At 42.8% G+C, this 23917-nt stretch overlaps 1 protein-coding gene across 1 annotated transcript in view; it reads right to left on the bottom strand.

Annotated features, from left to right (window-relative positions):
- Positions 1-3221: 3221 nt before the first annotated feature.
- The window catches only part of IFFO2 (intermediate filament family orphan 2), a 37150-nt gene continuing 16454 nt past the window's right edge, over positions 3222-23917 (bottom strand). Inside the window, exons 2-9 of the mRNA XM_064470640.1 lie at positions 14883-14943; positions 14500-14595; positions 12061-12201; positions 10175-10317; positions 7462-7582; positions 5089-5178; positions 4323-4453; positions 3222-3527 (exon numbers count right to left, since the gene is read on the bottom strand). Of these exons, the coding sequence (XP_064326710.1) occupies positions 3422-3527; positions 4323-4453; positions 5089-5178; positions 7462-7582; positions 10175-10317; positions 12061-12201; positions 14500-14595; positions 14883-14943 (889 nt within the window). The 3' untranslated portion in view covers positions 3222-3421. The remainder of the gene's footprint in view (positions 3528-4322; positions 4454-5088; positions 5179-7461; positions 7583-10174; positions 10318-12060; positions 12202-14499; positions 14596-14882; positions 14944-23917) is intronic.

Genomic DNA, 23917 nt, shown 5'->3' with positions numbered 1-23917 from the left:
GAATTTGATCTATTATTACACTGCTAACAAGCAAAAAAATTTGCTTCCTTGAAACCCCCTTTTAAAAAATGAGGAAGAATGAGGAGGATTTTCTGATTGTAAGTCTAAAAAAGTGTCAATATGACACCGCATTAAGAATAGAAAACAAAAAATAAAGTATTTACAGCTTTACAAAGGAAAAAGAAAGAGGTCATCAAAATCATTTCCAGCATTTTCACCATTTTTTTTCTGGCAAGCTTTTGATCTGGTTTCTACAGAGTGGTTAAACACAAGCAGAACAGGACCACTGTCATCAGCAGCATCGCTTGAAACTCAACCGAAGACCTCCTAGGGAAACTAGCGAAGATCAACCCTCATAACTCCTGAAAGGTCGATCCACCGAGTCCGATACAGGCTAAATGAAAATAAAACCCCAGTCCCAAGTATGAAAACACCTTTTCTTCTTTAAAAATGGATTACATATGGTTATAAGAAACAGACACCAACCACCACGGTAACTTACCGTCATACACATCACCACCGTACACGTTATTTCTATACCCTCTACTATAGACCCACACCCCTTACACTTACCAACGAATGCAACCCTATTACAGATGCTCCTCATTAATTATGGCTATGAGATAAACTAGGTTACAGCTGAATTTCTGCTTCCTCACTTGGCTCTCACTGTCAAACTGAGGATATTCCTTCCTACCCTCAACATGCCAGCTACGAGTTTCAAGAACACTCAGCCTTTTTCCTACTAGGACACTGAGTTTTAAAAACAAAAAACAAACAACAAAACCCAGCAGCTCAGCCGGACGGCTGTTTAAATTGCTCAGTTTCTCCAGTACCAAAGAGCGTTCCATAACGGAGGAGAGCTGAATGCCAGCCTCCGACGAGGCTGATTCACTGTGCAAGTAGATCGCTTAACAATGCCTCCACCAAAGTCACTAAAGCATTACAGACATTCAGCTTTGGCAGATGGTTTCTCATCCTCGTGAGAAACCACATATTAGCAGCTGAAGTTCATACAGGCTTGAAAACCTTAAGAGTACTTTATTGAAAACATGCAGTCCCAGCCCCCTCAAAAAAATATCGCATCTCTTGCCCCCACCCACCCACCCCACCTTGCAGCCCGAGCGAACATGGCATTTACCGCTTTGGCCACCTAAGAAATAACAGGAATGAGCACTTTGGAATAAGGTTTCTTTTCCAGAGAAAAGTTATTACATCTACACGATCAAGCAGGCTTTGAAAAAGCCCCTAACCCACACCACAGGAACCAAGAAGTTGCTAGCTACTCTACGAATAACTGCTCTGAGTATTTCAATCAGTAAGGAAACCACAAGAATATCCTTGGATCTGTTTTCTTGGACAGAAGTCACGGATTGTGGATCGCTGCCTCCACACTGTGGATCTAGATGGATCATCCCAGTACTCCGCCCCACTCTGGAAAACACACGGAGCCCACTTGATTGACGTGGCCTAGAGGCACCGTCGCGTCCAAGCAGGAGACGGACCTGAACAGCGATGGAGCTCCAGGCAGCAACACAGGAGACTCAAACAGAGGCCGTGACTGGACCCAGTTAGCGCGAGCAGGAGCCCCCCGAGGTCCTGCCCCTCTGCGTGGCTGCGCAAGCCGGAGAGCCATTTCTGCCCAGGAACACGCCGTTTGCTGAGACGCTTGTGCTCGGTTTGGCTGATCTATACTGGCTGTATGCTTACGATGCAACCCTGCTGATTTCAGATCAATACGTAAGAGAGGCTTGGAAACAATACTCAGGAAGCTAAAAAGATTGGCCAGCTTATCTTTATATAACACTGAGAGGGTGCTTAAATCAGGCATTTCCCTGTCCAGTCCTAGCACTGCTCCTATATAGCAGTTTCTAAGCTTCCTGGCAGGAAAAAACCAGACATTTGGTATTTACTCCACATCTTGCAACCGCTAGTTAACTACACAGTTACCTTTAGGCAGTATTAACTACACTTTCAATCTTGGTCTAAAAAAACAAAGAATTATTGGCTGAGGTTTATACCCTGTTTTTACCTGGCTGAGGTGCTACAATTCCCACTAACAACCATGAACAGCTTGATGACGCCAGAGCTTCCTCAAATACCACCAAGTGATCTGACTTTTGATACTGCTTTCTCCTGTGTAAAAATACAGAAAGATTGACAAAGCCTAGGTCTTCTCACTTTCTCACAGAGAAAGCACATGGCTGTTCTTCCCTAATTCTAGGGCAGCAGTAGTTTGGCATTCATTTTACCACGCCCTAAAAAGGATTACAGTATTTTCTGATGTTCGGCTTTTCTGAAGAACAGTGGTCTGGAACTCTCCCAATGTCATGTCTCAAGCCTACATCTATACCACCACATGTCAGTTTATCCCGATGCTTCAACTATCCCACTCTAAACATCATGAAAGCAGCATAAAAATGGAGTGATCTCCCTGTCAGCAAAGTAACATCTGCAAACGCTATGGTTTAAAAAAAAAAAAATCCTGAAAAAAGAAAACACAAACCAACATGGGAACTGAAGGGCTGATTCCCCTCTTAATCCAATCACTGGAAACAAAGGCATTGTAATATGACATTCCTCCTCAAAAGAAGCTCTACAGATAACTAACATGTGCAAATGTGTTTTTATAGCTTTCCTTTCCCCAAGAGATAACTGTAGCCCAGCAGGGACCAAACATTCCATATAAATAAGGCGAGCTTTTTTTTTTTTTTTTTTGCATAGTAGTTTATCAGTGATAGTCCCACCCCACTGACCCCTCCTTCCTCCGCCTGCTTTGCCACCGAGCTGAGACCCGCTTCTTCAGATTCTGGAGTCTAGCAGAAAGCTTGTACAAATCTCAAAGGCTCCTTCACCCAGAAAGATGAAATGAAGAAATTCCTTTTGATATTGTATAACTGCTTAATCCTAAAAGCAGTCTTCCAAACCCGCTATTATTTTTAAATGTTTACAGCTCAATTTGGAGGCATTCTTTTTTTTGTGCCAGACATTGGTAATTGTACCATAATTGCCTTGGGTTCGCTTCTCATTTTGCCAATCAGTGCAGGAGTTCAATAAAACCATGAGCTTATTGAAATACCCAGAGCCTTTGCAGCACCATTCTCTGCTGCTACCAGATTTTTTTTTTTAAATATTATTTTTTATAAAAACACCTGCTATTAATATTCCACTGGAGCTCAAAGTGGCTCAGCTTGGGGCAAAGGCACAATTAAAACACCATGTTTTCTCACAGGACTCTGCATTTATGATTTGTATAACAATAGAAATTTACAGCACCAATCCTTGGGTGGGGTGGGGATGCGTGTAGGAATGAGTCCTTAGAAACCCTGTGCAAGGGCTTAGAAGTCTTTCCCCCCCCCAGTGTACTGTTTTTAAATCTTTTCTTGTATCTTCCCTTTCACTGGAATGCTCCGACTCCGTATCAGCTGACCATGGGCTCCACATCCGTCTCTCTGTCCAACTCGTCCTGAATTTCATCTGTGTTTCCTGAGTCGCTGCTGGCTACAGAGCTGGGAGATGGAGAATTTCTGCAGAAGAATTCAGAGAAAGTTTAGACAAAAAATTAAGTGTCAATGACAGAAGGAAAAGAAAAAGCAACCTTTAAAGAAAATGGTCACTTTCCCTTCCCAAAACAATTTAACATGTCCTTTATTAACATTAAACTTTGGATTTACAGTAAGTATCAGCAGTAAACTTCAGTATCTCGTGTGCTGCCACCCCACCCCTGCCATGTCCTGTACAAAGGCTGCCCTAGGTTTACGGACTGGGAAGTGGAAACTAAGTCCAATGAACATGCTACAGAGACCCCCGTCATCATATATGGCCTTGAAAACTCAAAAGAAGATGATAGATTTTTTATTTTTTTTTTTTAAGCCAGGACACGTACTGGGGGCGAGCAAGAGGCAAGAAAAATCCCGCTAGTATAGGGTTCTTAACACATAAGAAGATTAAAACACAAGTTCTTCATACAAGTCTATAGTCAAAATTTTATTTGGGGGGTGGCTTGTTTAAGAGTTCTAGGTCTATGACACTGCGACTAAGCATCCGACCAGGTTAGAAAAGAGGTAAGTCCATTTGTACAGTCCTGTGGTGACGCTCCTGCTTTTACCTAGAGGTGTCGAATCCTTAAACGTGTTGCTGTGTGTAGGAACCTATACACTGTTACGGGGTTCCTGTTCAGACTGATACCTGAACAAAATAAGATTATCTAAAGGACAAAGCTTTAGGACAAAATGGTACTATTGCCGTTAGACAACTTGGCAGGAAACAAGAGCAAAATAAATTCTTGAAGCACCCCAGGCAGAATGGTAATATCTTATTACCTGTCAGCTGAGCCTTTGATAAGCCTACGACAGGTTTCCATTTGTACATCCAGGCCCCTTTTCATACTACACATTTCCATATATTCATGAAGGTGGCGATTCATGTCACTCTTGGCTGTGGCCAATTCCAGCTGTAAGAAATAAGAGAAAATAATCAGCCTAAGGTGAGCTGCTAGCAGCTTCTCCCAGCTTCACTCAATTTGACATACTGGTGGGGATGCTAAACCTGCCCAGAGCCAATCCGGAACACCTGCACAATATATGCTTAACCTCAGTGTCATACTGCCAGTGCATTCATCAGCTTATGAAGTGTATTCTAATCAGAGCTCCACACTGTTCTGAAACAGCCCTCAACTTTTTTTTAATGCTGCTTGGCATCTTGTTTGTCAACAAGCAGTAATTAATGAAAGCATATTCTAGGCAGGGCAAAGACTTTGAGAAGCTACAGCTGTTGTGCCTGGCAACCTCTGAGGCCGCGTGTTGTAAAGCATTTCCCAGTGTGACGGTGGATATGCCAGTGGGAAAAGAGTAATCATGCATTTTTATTCTCTTTGTTCTGAAGGTTCTGTCTCCACCAGCTACAGATGCATGCTGCATAGAGAGTGGTATTTAGAAAAAAATCACAAGGGTATGTCAATGGAAAACGCCTTTGCATTCTTCGATATATAAACGTTCCACCTTTCCTCCGTGGGTACGCCGCACCAGAACACTGCGCGTGTTTTAATCTATTAGAAACAATTCATATTGTCATGAACAACTTCCTTACCTCTATCTGCCCTATTGTTTCTTGGTATTCCTTGTCTCTCGTTTTAAAAAAAGACTCTGTTTCATGGATCAAGTTTCCCAGGTTTTCTTCCTGCAGGGGAAAGGAGAACACAAAGAATTGGCAAGAGACTAACAAGGAATTCAGTAGCAGACCAAAGATTTTCTTATTGAATTCACTCAGAAATGCAGGTTTTTATGCTCTACCATGCAAAGGTTTTTTAAAATACATTTTTACACAGGCAAGGAACAGTCTGCTTATTACGACTGGCACACCAGGAAACACATTTTTGCACCGTGAGCATGGCTCTGTACACACAAAGATGAAGTCTCTGACCAAGGAACCGGCAATTAAACACAGGTACCCGATGCACGCCAGCGAACAGGATTTTCCTGAACCTTTCCTAGTCTGATCACGCTTAGATACACTGTAATTGCTCTCCAGCCATGCAATGACTTTTTCGTGCATTGACCGCACAACCACTTACAGCTTTGCACTGGAATTCTCGTTTTCCAATTACTTCTTATTACTCTCAAGTCCTTTCAGCCTCCATTACCTCACGTGTATGCTCTGCACGCATTGTTTCCTATTGAAATTCTTCACTTAACTGCTAAAGCAAGCTCACTCCTGCTACGCTACTGATGAAAATATCACACGTAAGACACACGCTGTCCCAAAGGAAACATCCTGCCGGACAACAGCTCCCATGTCATCATTGCTTTGGATTGAAAGTCCAGCCTGGGCTACAAAACATATAGCACTATTTCAAGTGTCACAAAGAGGCTAAAACAATGCCATTGTTCTCTCTTTCACGTACCACCTACCTCCCTTTTCCAGAAAAAAGCCAACCATCATCAATTAATGCAGCTGCATAGATGAGCATTAATTATGTTTCCATCCTTTGGCCACATCTGTGGCGGCTTTATCAGGATCATTCCTGGTATCAACGTCAGGCTAACCAGCCTATAGTTACAAGAATCATTCCGCTTATCCTTTTATATGCAGAAGCGCTTTAAGGAGGAAGGCCATAAAAGAAGGTGGCTAGGGCACCGCGTAAGAACTTGAAAGGAATAAAGCCACTGGAAGGAAGATTCAGGCATGTAAAGCACTATGTTAAAGACCAGGCACAGACAGAGCAGTCTTTATTCCGCATCTCCATCTACAAGACAAATCTACCCTTTCCTTGTATAATTTTCATTTAGAAGGATTTAAGCTTCTTAAAACCTTTAGAGTTTTCACACAGAAGGTCTGAGTTCGGCAATATTCCTCTGATAGCTGTGCTTATACATGCACACATGGGTATATGCAAATAAATCTGTCACTAATTCCAGCACATGGCTACACATTATCACTCTGCCACTCTCCCTGCTCGGAAGACGGCATCTAGCTAAGTACGCTGCTTTCTGCAGTCCTAGCACTTCCGAGTAATCTCCGCAGCTTCAGAGGACGCCAGATGATACACAAATGGGAAGATGTAAATTAACAGACCCCTGGCAGTCAACACAAGACAATGTTCAAGAAACTGCTGCCTCAGCATCTTTACACTATGGCGATGATGGAAGAAGGCAGGATTATTTCTTACCTACTGCTGTTGTGCTACTCAGTAATGAAACAGAGTCACGTTTAAGACTACCCGCACAAAGCCAGACCTTGCTGTTTCAATCTCTCTCGAGGCCTCCTTAAAAAGGCTCAGGAGTCACTGAATGAGACAGCATACAGCCATTAGCTTATTTTCTGTGGGATCTTAAGGATTAAAAGCAAGCTGTTTATTATCCACCAATACCAGCAGGTTCCTATTGACTGGGAAGACAGAAGCACGAGATTCACAGGTTCAGAAGATCCCTGGGGCCTTACACAGTCCTGCAACCACAGCTTCTTTGTCTGTGATGGGCTGGATGTACTTTAACATCTTCTGCGGACCATACAGGGTTTACTTCTCTCCCCCACTAGACTAACTATGCAATATCACCCCCCACGCTACGTGTACTATTTTGACAATTAAAGCATGAATGATAATCTACAGAGAAGTGAGATGCTGTCTGGAAGATACAGGGCTTTAGATAATCTGTCACCCTAGGCAGTTGTTTGTGTGATACCCCTTCTAGCAGCTACGTGCATTGGATCTTTTGACATGCTCCTGATACTTTCAAATTCTCAGTTTGAAGAAGCAGAAAAAATGAAGTTTGGCAAATAAACAGATTGCACAGACTGAAAGCAACCACACAGAGAAAGCACCAGGAAGATTTTAAATCACAGCAAGTTTGCAGAGCCAACTAATCACCAGTCAAATATGCAAAGGCTCACGTTGCTAAAAAAGCAGCCGAGGGATGCAGTTTCTGCAGAGAATAGTTTGAGAAAACAAGAAAATAAACTCACCTCTCCTTGGAGGTCAATGGAAGGATTGCAGTTTGTGAAGTCTTCCCAAAGAAGCAATGTTTCCTCGTTCTCCTCCCACGTTAAACTATCACAGTCGTCATCAAAATCGAATGTCTCACGACTGTTAAGGTAACAGAAAAAGCATTAGCGAAAAGTACTCCAGCCCCACTCCCTCAGTTCTTCAATTAATCTTCTAGAAAAAAGGGGCCATGAGAGCTGAATGAAGGAGACAACGCAGCAGCTGAAAATCCTCAGTTTTTACGCACAGGCTTCACCACTGTCCAAGTCCCTCGCTCCTGGGCCCTTTGCCACCCCAGAGCAGAATAAAAGATCCTTGTTAGCATTCCTGTTCAAGTCCTAGCTCTGTCCTCCAGGTGGTGCTGCACATTAGTTTCCCCTGTTTGCAAAACCACAAGAATGTTTTAAACTATTCTTTTTATACATGGGAAAATAGGCCCAAACACAGTTTGAGGAATTTTACAAGAAACAGCCGCTAGAAGACTCCCTGCTGATTTTCATGTTGAAGCTCAGCCAACATTTTCCCTCCAGCACCTAAAATCATTGTTTTCGAAAGTAACAACTATGAAAAAACAGAACACCCAAATAATGTGCAGGTGAGCATAAATACTTACTGTTGACTTGAACAACGAAGATACTACACTACAGCCACTTCACGCTGAACAAACAGCGGCAAGAGTGGCCTTTAACACTGTTATTTGGTCAGGCCCCTTTAGGACTGTCAGTTGTGCAATAAAGGAAAGTTTCAGGAGGCACTTGAGTCCCTCTTGGTTTGAACAGCAGCAGAGCTAAACACTAGTAGCTGCTTCTTGTCTGTGTTAAGGAGGCCTGACAAAAATCTGAAATTGCTCCCAGAAGCAGCCTGCTAATTTCAGACTGATGCATTTTTGTTACTTTAGCTCACTTCCTCTCAAGCTGATAACATCTCAGCCCGGAAGCCGAGTCCAATACTGTCTTTAGGAGGCTGAAGAGCTTGGCAAAAGAGACAGGCTATTTGTCTATACTCAGCATAACTTTAAAAAAAAAAAATAAAAAAAAAAAACAAACCTTGGACATACATGACTGTGCCTTTTGCAATTCAACTTCTTCAAATCAGTTTCTTTTTGCAAGAGCTGCCCTTGGCAGAGAGCGCAAAGGCTCCCAGTCCTGACCGCTGCTTACCTCAGAAATACACCGTGTTCAAAGCCGACTGCATTTTGACATTTTACTACTAGACACTTACAGATTAAATTCAGTACAGATAAAACACAAGTCCCTTTTTTTCTGTTCATGAGGCAAGCTATTCAGCTGTTGGTAAGCTATTTTCTACTTCACAAAGCCCCCAAACCCAGACATCCTTAGAGATGTACCCTCTCCAACAAGCCATGAACATTGTTCTAGATTAACCAACTTGAATGTGTCAACAAGATTCCTACAGCACTTTGTGCTGTATGTAGTAGGACCGCGAGATAAGAATTTCATTAGCAGCACCAATAAAAACTGGGTATTGCAGGATGTGTTTAAGAACAAAACTAAAACCTAAATGCAGTACCGACCTAGCTGCTAAATTTTAACCTCTTGCTTTTCTGGAAAATCTACATGCTATCAGCCGTGACCCTGAACTCTAGCAGTGGAGAAGTCGAGCCTGTATTTATTACACTGAATATTAACAAGGGCCTAAAGACATCTAAAACCAAGAGTCCTAACAAAAGGAGTTTCCTACAACTTTTGCAAAAAACATGCCCTTCTATATGTGACATTCAGGCAGAATGACAGAAACACCCTGAAAACAGAACTTTTGGCAACAGCTGCCAACAGAAGAGAAGCTAGTGCTTCTTCGACAATTTCTTGTGTACTCCTACATATAAAACACTGTCCTGCATTGTGTGGGAAAGCACTGGGAATTCTTCCCTCTGCAGTCACTGCAGAAGTTGGCAGAAGACACCCGTATTCAAACGCTAGGGAAGTCGGACCTATGGTGCTTGCTGGGGCTTTTGCCTGCCAAAAGAAAACAGCAGAGACCCTCAAAGGTCTCACCAGGCTGTGGCCATCCCCATCATTTCTACAACAAGAGAACAGCAGGGCACATGGCCAACCGGCTTCCTGAACTGCTTTGTGTAGCACCAAGGTGCAGAGAGTCTCTTCTCGGCTGCTACAAGCTTCCTAATGCTCCAGTTTGGGGTACAGGTTCAGGCAAAATAAGTTGCAATCCTTCCGGTTGGGGAGCCAGACTTTGCAGCAAGTCTTACAACACTGACATTCTTGGAACCTGTTGTCCACTGCTAGAACTGATCTTCTGGACAGGTCCACCACTACCATTACCTATAGCTCAACTAGAAACTCATGCAAAATCCTAGAGAAGTTTGTATCCCTTTCAAATAGAGCTTTCAGTGACGTTGCCAAATTCTATCCAGCCCAAGCAGCAGAAATCTAGAGATCTAGAAACCTAATATTCAGCCAAACATACAGAATAGACTCGAGTTTTATACTTTTTGCTGCATGTTTCTTCTTTTGCTACTGTTATAACAGCACAGAGTAGTAAAACTAGTTTTAATATTCTGTATAGTTCCTCCTACTTAAGCGAGGGACAAAATCAGCTAATTTTATTTGAACTCCCAGAAAACCTTTGAGTATGTACCATGCTGGCAGCTCAAGTGTTCTGGGACTAAGTCTACATTTCAGAATATGTTTTCCCCACATTGTCCATGATACTCACAGCTGATTAAACATACGCTTCATTTCATCTGTGATGTTCAAAGAACAGCTGACCTCATCATCAGAGAACCTGCCGTTATCTCCGTCCTGTTCTGAGAGGTCATCATCAGACGTGAGCTTGCGTTCTTTCTTCTTGGAAGCCACCTTAATTGGAGAGAAGAGCAGTAACTAGAAGGTTCAACTGAGGTGCTGCACCATGAGGGGTGGAAATAAAGGAGAGGCATTAGGGTTTGAGTGAACATAACTGTTCATCAGTTCCCAGGCAATTCAGGGATTGCTCGTATTCAAGACGGGAATTGCATCTGTTAATGAGTGGTGAACACAGAGCACAAGGAAGCAGTTCAGAACGGCGAAGAGCAAAGCAAGCTGCAGGCTACCAGCGCTCTACAGATGTTCATCTGTTCACTGGCACCAGTCTATGATCTACCAGAGAACATGCAGAGGTTAGAATGATACAGGGTAAAAGCATAAGCTGGCAGGAGTGCCCAGGCAGCAGGCTGAGAGCAATGACAGAACTCTCCCTCTCCTGCCACCACCACAGGCTGTTGCTCCCAGTGTTGAACAACCACGAAAGAGTAGACGGGAAGCCTTTCTAGATAGCCTTTATTTCAGGTCATTCCCACCCCACCAGCAGAGGCAGACTGCTTGTCTTCAGGTCGACAGAAGAAGGGTTAACTGAACCATGAAAATGCCTGGACAACCTCAAAGAAATGAAGTTCACAGACGTGCAGAGAGCTCAAGGGATACCCCTGCAAAGGGCGCAGAGGATCACTTCACCTGAGGACTGTGAATGTAAAAGATATTCACAGATGGTGCCACAGAGTCAAACACACAGTCCGCTCCCAACCTAGCAGTTTTCCCTCTACTTGGCATATAAGCCATCCCTTATTGGTATTGTTCTCCACGATGATCATTTTAACCACTGCATGCTTGACCACAGGTGCGCTTTGCCGTTACCTTTGAGCAGAAAGCCACAGCAATTCTACTCAAAGACAAGAAGAAACCACTAGCACAATGCAACGGCTCAACATGCTACGAAAATAATTGTCTTCCATAAGGAGATTTGAATCTTTTGGGATACAAAAGAAAAAACCATCAAACATTTAGGCAACTTCACTATAGCCAGAAAGCACAACCAGTAGAGACTGCAAGGATCTTTTACAGTGGTTTTGTACAGCATTTAGCACACTATATGGCATCACTATACAGAGAAAAGCATCAGACTTACTGGAAGACTGAACAAGACACATTTAGATCAAAGTGGAAGGAAGCTGGGTTAATCACCACTGAAACTGTAGTTGTGACAGAAGACCAGCTGCATTGGGAGCTGCAGGTTTGCTCCACGCAGAGCTGTGACTGCTTGCTTTTGGAGCAAATTCAATGACTTCCCTACTAGCACCAAGGAGCCACAATAGCTCTGGGAAAGCAGCTGGAGTTTCTAGTCTCACAAAGCAGTCATAGCTCACCACCACAGAAGCGTTATTTCTGGCCACAGAGCTTGAGCCAGAAATAAGAACATTCAGATGACAGTTCTATGAGCTTGAAACCTCTCACTTGCGAAGGGAACAAATGCGAGGAAGCCATTTATACAAACCTAGACCCTGTAATGCTTTTCTCCCCTGCATTGATTGCAGACTAGCATCAGCCTAGCAGTGTGTCTTAAAGGTCATCCTGAGACTTTTTTTAAACTCTCTATATTTTGTGTTCTTAGTACGACAGCAGCTTCTGCAGAAGAGCGCTACACTTCAAGACTGGGAAAGAAGAAAATATGTCTACACAGAGAAATTTCAAGAAAAGGTAAATGACCTGGACCACACTCCTCAACACTGCTCCCTCTTGTCCCCTCGCTTCTTGTCCTTCCCTAGGGAAAATTCATGGCCTAATCACCTGGAATATCTTGGAAACGTCTTCAGAGTTGCGCTGCTGCGCTACATCACACAGCTTGGCTGTGATATCGATTCGCCGACAGATGTCCATGTCCACCTTCATGGCCTTTTCTTGAATCTTTGTGTCCAGGTCTGTCATGGGCTGCAGGAAGGACAGTAGTGATTATCTTCTATTATTATACAGTTCAGGAAAGAAGAGATACCCCACAGTATCTCTCTAACCCCAGGGCATATCATTCTTAAACAATATTATATCTTGTTCTCTGGGAAAGGCAGTACACGTACAATCTAAATGGACTAGACAGCTAACAATTAACATTCATATCTGACTCTAATCAAATTTCAACTCAGTGATTTGTCATCAAGAAACCTATACCCACCCCAAAACAACTGATAGATGTGGCAAGAGTAAATTTTTATTGGGTCAAAAAAGCTTTAAAAATGGAGGAGAAAAACCCTGTTGAGCATGTGCAGAATAGAATGAAATCTAAAACCTGTGAGTGTGCAACACACCCCCCATTTCAGACAGAAAAACTGTGTCTGCAAGGAAAAGTTGTTTTTAAAACAGAATCCAGGCTCTGCAGCAACTTCATACATACCATGAAAACATAAAATCAAGACTGGATCTAAAGAGATCCACAAAAGCTTCCGACACAGAAAATACTCCTCGTTGGCATTAACATGGCTTCCAGCCTAGCAAAAATCCAACATGAAAAATATTTTGTCTTGCTTCACTCTGAGCAGTAATTATAAATATAAGAGAGACTCCCCCTCAGACAGTACAGCTGGCTCCTTATGAAGAAACATTGTTCCACAAAAAGCATATTTTCCAGCCTAGACGAGACTTACTCTCTTGGAGAGTAGCACTTCAATGACTAGGCAGTGCTTCCACTTTGACCAGAAGAGCCGAAAAACTCTTTGCAGAGATTTCTTAAATGCCAAATCCCTTTTCCAAGGATAAAGCTTTGGGATTTTGTGTTGGTTTTCTTGTTTGTTTGTCTTGTGGGTTTGTTTGGGTTTTTTTGTTGTTGTTGTTGGGTTTGGATTATTTTTTAATTATTAGACAGAGTTGGACCTTTGGACAAGTTAGATATATTTTCCAAACACACCGGGAAAAAGAAACCTCTAAACACTGACACACTCTAAAGACAATCTTATCAACTGAGCAGATACCAGCAATTCTTATCTGCAGGAAAGCAAGAGTCACATGCCAACATTCTGCATTTCTCTGCTCTAAATATTTACACAGTGGGATTGAAAATAAGCATTGTCACTGCTTTCCTTAGGCTCTCTTCTACCTTGCACACTTTCTCTCAAGTTGAAGAGGATGTTTGCATTTACCACCACCCTTTTTATACACACTGAGCAACGTTTCTTCCTCAGCGAAAGAGTCATCACAGTGATGGAGCTCCAACAAGTTTCTCCCTTTCACACTGCCTCTAATCGAGAGTAGGTGTGCTTGGTTAAACACCAAAAGAAGAGACAGCTAACTGCCAAATTTCACATGAACAGATCTAGTGGCCCTGAGAGAATGTATCTGACACCAGGGAGCAGGTTCTGCAAGCTTATATAAAGACAGAAGGAAGAAGCCCTACACAAAATTACAGAACAAGTAAGCATAATAGGACATATTCATTAGACAACTGGCATCAGCAGTACTTCAGTCTTACAGAGAAAGGCACCTTACTTAACGTTCACCTGGCTTATCTTTCTAGTTATCTGCACAAGTACACGCTCTCAGTATGTTTAAAAGTAAGAAAATTGTCCAGTCATAGTCTAAAAGATCCCCCAGCTTTGAAGGAAAGTCATCATCTAATGAGACATGAGGAAATTCCTGAGAAAATATAAAAAAAAAACACACAACAACAAAACCCAAAACTAAAAACAACAACAAAAAAACCCACCACCAACAAAAAGAAAACAGGTCGAAGCAGCACTGGAAACAATGCCAGATACCTGAACCAGTGATACTGGGTTAACCTCTTCAGAGCTCTCATAAAGGGAGTTGGGAAACACATATAGCATGTTCCTTTGTGAACATGACTTCCTTGCGTGATTCAGAGCAAAGTCCCCCTTGTCAGCAGCACGCGGTGCTGCACAGTGAGGAACCCTCTACTCTAACCTGCGAGTTCTCCAACATTTTTTTCCCCACGGCTGCGGATCTGAATGCCGGCACCACCAGCTGTGGAGAACGGGGAAGGGAGGGAAGAGTCCGGGTTATGGGCTAAGCAGCAAGGTAATGCATCTCTACACAGACCAGACAGGAAGCAGGGGTAAGGGTGATCTGTCTGATGCATTAGATCATAAAGGCAGCCATAATGCTAACTACAAAGCAGCACTCACTAAGACCATAACCTTTTTATGAATGAAGCCATTTGCATGACACACACGTTTCACAAAGGCAGTGGGAGTTGGCCACTCTGCTCTCCAGTGTACTTACATCACTCATCAGACCCTTAAAGACCACAAGTTCTGCTTTCAGCCTCTCAATCTTTTCATTTAACTCCTCCTGAAGAGCTTCCGCTTCCTGCGCCTCCTGCAAGAGAAAGCGCACAAAGAACTAAGAGGTAATAGGCCAACAGACGCTTCCTCGCTTAACCTGAGCGGGGCCGATAAGGCATGTCACCACCCCCACATTTCACTTTGTCAGAAACTTCAGCACCTTCTTGCTTCAGCTTCCAAACATTAACACTATTCTGTAGCGTTCAGCAATGCAGTCAGCTGCTAGAAGGAAGTTTTTGAAAGAAATTCAAATAACTACTAGCACAATAAAAGCTGTAGAGAAAAACCTATACCTTTCAATACCTACTACTCAGAACTTACCTCTCGCAAGGTTTCTACCATAGATTCCAGGCTCATTCTTCTCGTCAGTTCTTCTTCCCATCTGAAAGACAAGATTGGAAGGTGAAGCCTTAACTCTGGAGAAAAGTAATCCCCCCCCCCCACCAAATCACAAGTCTTCTGGTAGCTGTAGGATGATGGCAGTTATTTGAAATGTAAAGCAGATGGTCCCCCTCACTTGTACACCCTCAAAGCACTAACATTAAGTCTGTAAGAGAATAAAGGCTAAATCCACTTTCATTGGGATCAGTACTCGTCCTGCTCTCCTGTGCAATATTTCGTTGCAAATATGGTGGGAAATCTTCAGTGCAAAAAAAAAAAAATCAGTTGAAGGTAAGTTATCTGAAATCAGCAGTCTTTCTATTTGTCTGTTCGGTCCCATCAATTCATATGTTTATGTCCCTTCTACATCAAAGTCCTCAATAATCTACATGCCTCAGTCATTTCCCAGCACCGCAATTACAAGCAGAGTACTCCGACACGCATCTTTGCGCGCGGGGTATGCGCACTCGCTGCTGCTGCTCTACTGAAAGGGCCGAAAAGGAATTAGTTACAAACTGTGTAATTAAACATCATACTACAAGCATCATTACACTTGGAGTTCGTTATTGGATTAAGCGTAAAAATACCCGGCACTTCCTTTTTTTAAACACCAAAACCCTTTAAAAGAGCAAAAACCAGTACAGTGGGTTAGCATTTGACAATTTGACTAACTCGAAAGCTAAAATTCTTGAAAACGTGACGGTACACATTCATACACATGGATACGGTTTGTGTTTGGGGGAGAGGGAGCAAGTAAGACGTGTGCCACTTGTTTTGAATGGGCAGTAGCGCCACGTGAGACTTGCTCAGTCTGTTGGGACAACAGGGATTACGCCCCCGGAAAAGAAACTTTGGATACCCCATGATTAAAACCCCCCCGGTGAGCATAACTGCCGAGTACCATCCTGATACTTTCTGTTGCCACTTCAACACTTTTTACAGTTTAACTGAAAACGGCAAACCATGGGCCCAGAAATCTTTTCAATCGAAGCATTCTTGAAAATTCACGGTTAAACCTGCCAAAACGCCTCGTTTCATCCTGTTTCCAAATCCACAAAGAAATCGGGTGATGGCTAGATTGTGGGATATTCCCATCGAGGCAGCTGATTTGCTGCATACAGAATCACTATGCTACTCGATACATCTCTGCATTCAAAGCGCAAATTTCATCCCATCTGAAATGGAAGCCAGGACGGACCATTTCAGCAGGAAAGGACGCAGGCAGGCACGGTGGTATCGCCGTTTGCTGTCTTCAGGCACGATCGGAGGCACCTGAACGGGTTACATCTTAATGCAGCAGCAGCAGCTCCGGCGAGCACAGTGCCAAGATGACACGCTGGCTACATCCACTCTTTCCTGCTATTGCGGTGCAGGAACATCCAACGTAACAGCGTGCAAATTCTCAGTTTTACAACTGAAGTTTGATTTATGCAGGAAGACTTGTGCATCTTTTTAACAGCAACGATTTACTGCCGAGCAGAGTAAAATATTTAGGCTGAAATTTGCATTTGTCATCAAATGTTTTAGCTCATATTTCCGTATCCAATTTGGTTGTTGACTACCAATTACATGTACATTTCTATAAAAATAGTAACTTAATGTTTCAGATTTTAATATTGAAGTCAAGAAGGTGAAATTAAAGCAGTCGGTTATATTCACAATCTGTAAGATGGTCTCCTTCTGTTTCAGGAGGAGTGTTGCATAGATTTAATCATTCCTCCTGGTCTTTCTGCCAGCAGGCTGTCATTTATGGATGGAAGTCAAGCAGACATTGCAAAAATTGGTATGCTGCTTCTCAAGGTTTTAACTGTTGAAACGAGGAATAGTGGCTACATTCAGGTTATCTTGCTGTATTCTTTGCATCCCCACAGCGCACCGTGCATTCTGCAAGAAAAGGGATGTATTTTTGGAAAACGCATCTGCATATTTTTACTGACTATGCCAAAGCTAGCAAAAGGGATTAGCATTCTTTCCCAGCAGCTCAGCCGTTCTGGGCAGCCGCCAAAATTATGCATCTCAAAGTCTGCTCAGACTAACCTTCCTCATCCTGCAGAAATTCCAGTAGTTCCATTTCTTTTCTTTGTGCCGGTTAAAGTGTGTTTTGCAGCAGAGTGATTTACAGCCCTAATTCCCTTCCATCAAACTCAAGACAGTGTCTTCAAGATAAGAGAAATAGGATGCCTTTTACATACATAACACCACACACACACACAATTTCTGTGTTTCATTATAGGAACAATAAAACAATTGGGTAATTTATTAACCAAAAAGTTTATGCCTAACAGAAGAAAATTTACACTGGACTGATAATCAGGGTCCTGCTAACCATCAATATCACATTCTTAACCTCAGCGCACATTTCTCCCACCCACAACACGAAGCTGATAAACCTCCTTTAACAGCTAAAAATGCCAATCTTTCTTCCTCCTCACACTTAAACCTTAGACTATTTGTAGCGAAGAGAGGAAGGAGACGGACGGGAAGGTAGAGGATGACAATGGTGCCAGAGGATTAATTCTCCATTTAAACTTCCAAGGAAGTGAGACAATAGAAAGCTTGCTCATTCATATGATCATCCTGTATTTGCTGTAACACACAAGACTTTACAAGGAACCTTGGCAGCTGCGCCACTACGCGCTCCAACAAAGGCAGTGGTAAGGAGTCAGCGTGCCACTGAGAGGATGCTAACTACGGGTCTGATGTCTTTAATATTCAACATACTCGGAATTATTCTCTCAGTAATCAATATCTTTCTCTTCAGTTACCACCTAAAAGCAGAAGACTCAGTCTTCCACAAGCCTTAATCCCAGCGGGCTGCAGACACCCTCTGCTCCTTCGCAAACAGAACCAGTGACGCCACTTGCACGTGCAGCCTAAAATGTCGATGAAAGGGAGCAAAGCCTGGTGCTCCCTTCATCTCAAGGAAGAGGGAATCACCACCTGATTAATCATCCCTGTGGCATAAGCGGAGCAGACAGGTCACTCCTTTGCTGGATAACCACAGGAGAAGCAGCGGCAGGAATGACCAGGGCTATAATACCCCAAAGGGAAATGGCTGTACACACAGTAAGCTAAAAAAACCACCAATCTTCACATATTTGCTGCAGGATATTAAGTAGCCAGCTGCTCCTGCTGCTCTCAAATACACTTATTTCTTGGCTCAGATGCATCAATTGCTATGATTTCCAGCTGTATCCAAAAAGCTTTTTTCTGACCCAGAAAGGCTAACGTTGCCATCTAAAATTACCAGACTTCAGGGTTGCTTATTGTATTTTCAGTTATTTCTCTTAAAAAACAAAGCAATGGGAATTTCAAATCTAACCAAGCTTTTTTCCTTCCTTCCCACCTTCCACGCATGTTGTATTTCCAACCAGCACGTACCCACCCCCCAAATAAAGGGCCAGTCTGAACTTTGGAAGCTATGGATCTATCCCCCTTTCACCAGATGTGACGCATTACATTCCAGCGGCATTCTGTCATTGCAGCTTCAGGCCTCAAACTGCTTCTGCAGTCATGTCTCACATAGCTTCAAGGAGAACAAAGGATGCTGGGTCTCTTTAACGGGAATAGCTACATTACAAGGATATTAGACAAACAAAACACATGATTAGTCAGCTAGGATTAACATTGCTTAAAGCGGTGTTCTTGTAAAGCTGAGTCACACCAAACTTGTGTGTTTCCTTTGAAATTGGAAGAGCAGCTACCAGTTCACTGATACTAACATCATCTCCTACACCGAAGAAAACCGATGGGGACATCTCAGGAACTGGATAACGTCCCTTAAAAGCTTCTCTAAGTTTTCAAGCCTTAATGTTCATGAAATTAAACTGAGCAGCCTGTGTTGGCACAACAAGCTTCAACTCGCTTTCCCACTCCCTGAATACCTGCATCAACGAACACGAGCTCTTCCTTTCCCCTCTCCCAGTAGCATCAAGTCAAATTTAGGAATAGAGAGCAGTGAAGAGAATTGCCCATTGGAGCATATTCACAAAACCTCTTCAGAAAGTAAGTTTTAGAGAAGTTTACTGAACAATTTCTGGAACAGCAATTTTCTTTTTAAAACCCAGGATTTTGAGGTGTATGGTATTATTTAGACAACAGACAACATGCTTACAAAATAGGACAGATATAAACCTACTGTTTTAAGTATGTTTTTGCTCAAGGCAGACAGGCACAAGTAGACCAGGTGATAGTTAATGATGCCTGATAGCATCCACTGCACTATTTCTTTCATTAAAAATCTCTCTCCCTTAAGGAAGCAAATATTGCTCAAATAACATTTAATGACAATACATTTTTTCCATAAGAAAAAAACTCTTCAGGAAGAGGGGTTTTTTTCTTCCTTGTAGTTTTATACTGAGTCACACAGAGCAGAAAACATTTACCGTGGTTTAAGCTTCTCCCTTGCTGTTCTCTCAGGTACTGACTCTGAAGCTTTTCACCCCATTTTGTTATTGTTGGAGCATGGTCCCATCAGATTGCGGGGAGAAAAGCAGAAAGGGAAACCTAATAGCTCTGGAGTGCGTTAAGTCCACGACAGGAAACAAAAGCGTGAGTTTGAACGATGACTATAAAATGCTCACGAAACTATTAACTGCTAATGATCTCTGAGAACATAAACATACTGAAGGGATGAACTGTCAGTGCTACTTCAGGGAACAGCATAACTGTTTTTTCTTGCACGCTGAGACACCACTATTCCATTTTTGGCACGAGATGCACCCAGCCTTGCTCATCTGTTGGACACGAAGCACCTAAGATGCATTCTCTGATGCACCACACCTGCGAGAAGATGGAAGAAAACACCCATGCCATGGCAGGACCAAGTAGTTACACCTCCGGTGCTGCCCAGGAGGGTTCCTGCTCTGCCGTCACAGGTTACAGACACGTCTTTGTGCTCCCGCTCCTTTGCGGCAGCACTGCTTGTTCTTCTGCGCGTTCGGATCTTTTTTGACGCCCATACGTTGTTTACAGGAACTCCAAATGGCAAGGCGTACTGCACTGCTCGCCAGCGCTGGCATGAGATTTAACACTTAACATGCACAAGCTTAACCGATTTAATCATTTCGCATTACTCATGGCCATTACACATCGCCTCTCGCTGTGGGTCTGTAGTAACATGCCCACTAATCCCCTCTCCAACACCTAGATAATAACTATCAACATTACAGTTTATAACTCTGGTTATTATACACTGATTTCATTCGAATTGACTTCACGGCCCATCAGATGTACAAACTTATATTGCCACACAAAAGGATCCACAGCCTAATCCTGTAACCGGCCAAGGCAGAAATTTGGGCAGGGCATGCTGCTCGAGAGAAACATGCTGTGGTTGTGTGGGATCACGAAGCATCATGTTCAAGACTTTCTGGACAGATGTAAAGAAACCTTTACGATACTGCAGTTCTGCTTCAGCGTCAGTCTATTTAACCATTTGCAATGGTGTTTCTTAATTGAGCGAAGAACCTACATCTGCAATCTCACTAAACCATTCCCGATACAAGACCGCGTTTGGGACTGTAAATACAAATAGCTGCCTGCATCTTTTCATTAGCTCAGAAGAACTAGGCCATGCAAGATGGATTTAATTTTTAAAAACCTCCATGAAGCCTCCTTTATTCTGTTAAGCAAATAAAAAACAAACAAGGCACCATGCTTTCTGCTTTTAAAAATCCTTGCTTAAGAGATCATTTTCCTATTCAGTCTTAGTTGAGCACTAAATTAAATATAAGGTTGCATTAAGCAGTTAGCTTATTCACAAATGCTACCTCTTGTTTAAGTGAGCATTTTTAAGATGCTGTAATATATAAGGATTCTTCTAGATTATCCCAAGCACAGACCATTCTGATCCCACATGCCCTGGCTTCTTATTGAAGCAAATGAAATGTTAGTTGATGGGCTCCATGTAAAACGTATTAATTTAATGTGAACGTCTGATTCCATTAAAGCCTGGCTGTAACACAACAGCAGCGGTGCTCCTGAATGAAGACATGTTTCTTGCCTGTTGCAAGCAACATCCTCTCCACAGAATCTCTTTGCTAGAAGTCAGTCATTGCAGCATCAAATTTCCCAAACATCAGAGCGACAGACGAGTGTGAACCCTTGAACATGCAGCCGTGGTCTAGATGACACAGGTGAAATCACTGCATAGCAGAACTTGTACCCTTTGCACTGCTAATACTCGGGTGCTTCATTACAAGGAGAGGTTTAATATTAAAGTCCTATTCTAGACTTATGCTCTACTTAAAACAGCATACAGGCCTTTGAACAACAGCAATTGCTTGTGAAGAGAATTACTAAAAGGACTTACTATACAGAAAAACATTGCATAATTATGCCTCTCGATTACATACCCCTGGAAAGATGCTCCAGCCTGTTACTGGAACCACAATAAAAATCATCTGCAAGTTCAGTTGCGTTTTGTTCCTGACCACACGAGGTGTTTAAACGAAAGCTACGCATAATGTCACAAGGGTTCAACAACTTCAAGTAGAAGCAACAGCCATGCCTGCATTCCTTTATAAAGAAAATTATGGTGCTGTTAATACATTAGGAGAATTCACATATAATTATGCAACATTCACGGCAACATTAAACACATTTTAAGCTACACAGTTACAAGTCATACGCTCCTGCATGACTTATTCTTGCAAACACCACCGCACTAAAGAAAGGCCGGTTCTAAATCTGAAGTGTCTTTTGATACTTGAGCTTTGGACCTCTCCTCTTGTCCTTGCACCCAGCCCCAAACACAGAATTCCATTTACAAAGACACAAGATACTTATTCAAAATAGGTCTAATGCAGTGGGGGAGGCTGCTGTTGGGTGTTTCCACAAGGCTTCATACAACTTCCTGACAGAGAAAGCAAGTAAAAGATCTCCTGTCCTTGCAAAAGAAAATCGCTGATAATGAACTTTGGTTATTTTCAGTCCCATAGCTAACCAAGTGAAGAAGAAAATCCTTCAGTGTCTTCCACTTACAAGTGCATCCAAAGCTGTTAGTGTTGGCAGTCTATTTCCACATCCCACTGTAGCAAATTTGTTTGCAATACTGCTGCCTTCAAAGAAACAATTTTTTTTTTCGCTGCAGGTAGATTGAGAAATAGGGTAAAACAGATAAAGCCATCAAGCTCACTGCTGCCAGCTTTCACTTTCAGTAAGGCCACACTCAGAGAACCATCCTCCCCGACAGCCTAACTGCTCCTGACTGAGGAACTTCGATTCAGCTTGCTTTCAGAACATGGATGGAGGTGTTGGAGCTCTGAACTGAACAAGCGCCATGCAAAGAAGTCTTTTCCCTGATAGCCTATCAGCATACTGGTTTCTAAGCCATTCTGCAGGCGAGTCCAGAACTTCTGCAGGTAGGTAGGTTACTTTCATTGGAAATAAGTTTTGTACAGCTTCCTCTCTCCCCACATACTGGCCCCACTCTCTGCTTCTCTAAACTCATTTCATATTCTCCTACAGAGAAAGATCAGACCCCTGACAACATAACCCAGGCCAGTGTATCACTGACCTGCCTATTCTGCAGCTACAAATGATTTTGAGTATTGCCTAACAGGTTAAGCCTGTGAGAAGCGTTCAAAGCCACAACTACCAGCCACAGCCACCAGCCACAGCCAGGAGTACCCTCTCCTGAGATGAACCCGATCGGGTACGGTAATTCTTTTAAGTGTTTGATGTAAGCTCATAGCATCTTTACATTTCTGCACAGCTCTTCTGCTACTCCCATTCATCTCGGGCATATGGAAACTGTAACTGCTATGGAGGAATGGAGCTTTTACACTGTAAGGAGCAAAACTGCAAAAGGCCTCTGTCTATTCAGCCTTTATTTATGAAGTTTCCATACTCTAGAATCAGAGTATAATTAGAAATCATTTTATCACTAGTGTCCTCCACACCTTAAACCACTGTGCTGATCACAGGGACACAACCATTTCCTGCAGCCTGCAGAGAAATGATTTAGGTTAGTCATAAGCTGTTCCGGCTGATACGATACCATCAGATCACGAACTCTCAGAGCAGGGCTTATGATATAACTCACGATACGAGGACTAACGCACAAGGTGAACTAAACACGCTACTTTCTGTAACCTCCTCTTACGTTTGCCAGCAAGACAAGGCAGATTTACAAATTTGTGCCCAACCTGTCCCAGCAGCCACAAACACAAGAAATAACAGATCAAGCTGCATTTACTTCTCAGCGCAGAGTGGTGCGCGCTGACAGGCTGCAGCAAAGTGTTGCGGGCAGAATTAACGCTAGTTGTATTCCCCGCAGCACCAGCAACTTAAATTCATTTTTCCTTCCTGTCAAATTCTTCATGACAGTGTTTACAACCCCTGAACAAATATACGTTTCCTAAGCATGAACAAATTAGTTCCACAGTGTGGATCTATTATAATTTTTGACAGCTGAAAGGCAGTCCTTTTCGGTAGGTAGAGCAGACCCCAGGGAAGGGGAGAGGGATTTGCCCAGAAACATGAGAAAGCAGGGACTGCCCGCCTTCCATTCGCCAGTAAGCTTAGCGGTGGCTGAAGCTAGCCCAGGACTGTTTCTAACAAAAGAGCCTTATGGAAAAAGCAACTCTGGCAAACGCAAGGCCTGCAAGTTTGGCCTCTGGGATTGTTTTTGGGGGGTGTTAAGGATTTACTCTGTGCAATAAAGGAAAACCAGCTGAGAGAGCAAGGTAAGGACAAAATAGCCTACGATCAGAAAAATACGAATAGCTCAAGACTAGGCAAAGACTTAAGAAGTAGGGAGGGGGAAAATGTGCAACAGAGAAGAGGAACCGCTCCAAAGCCTACCTCTAGAAGTTCCCCACTCCAAAAAGGAAACATTATAATGAACTTTAAACTTCCAGTTACTGAGAGCAGCCCACAGTTTTATTGAGACAGCCTTGCAGCTATCAGAAACACATCATAGACACGAGAGCCGCAAAACAATTAAATTAGCTAGGATATCAACTCCTAGC

This window comes from Phalacrocorax carbo, chromosome 20, assembly GCF_963921805.1.
Source record: "Phalacrocorax carbo chromosome 20, bPhaCar2.1, whole genome shotgun sequence".
Taxonomy (NCBI): Eukaryota; Metazoa; Chordata; class Aves; order Suliformes; family Phalacrocoracidae; genus Phalacrocorax; species Phalacrocorax carbo.
Note: the sequence above shows the minus strand (reverse complement) of the source record. Positions and strands in the feature narration are given on the sequence as shown.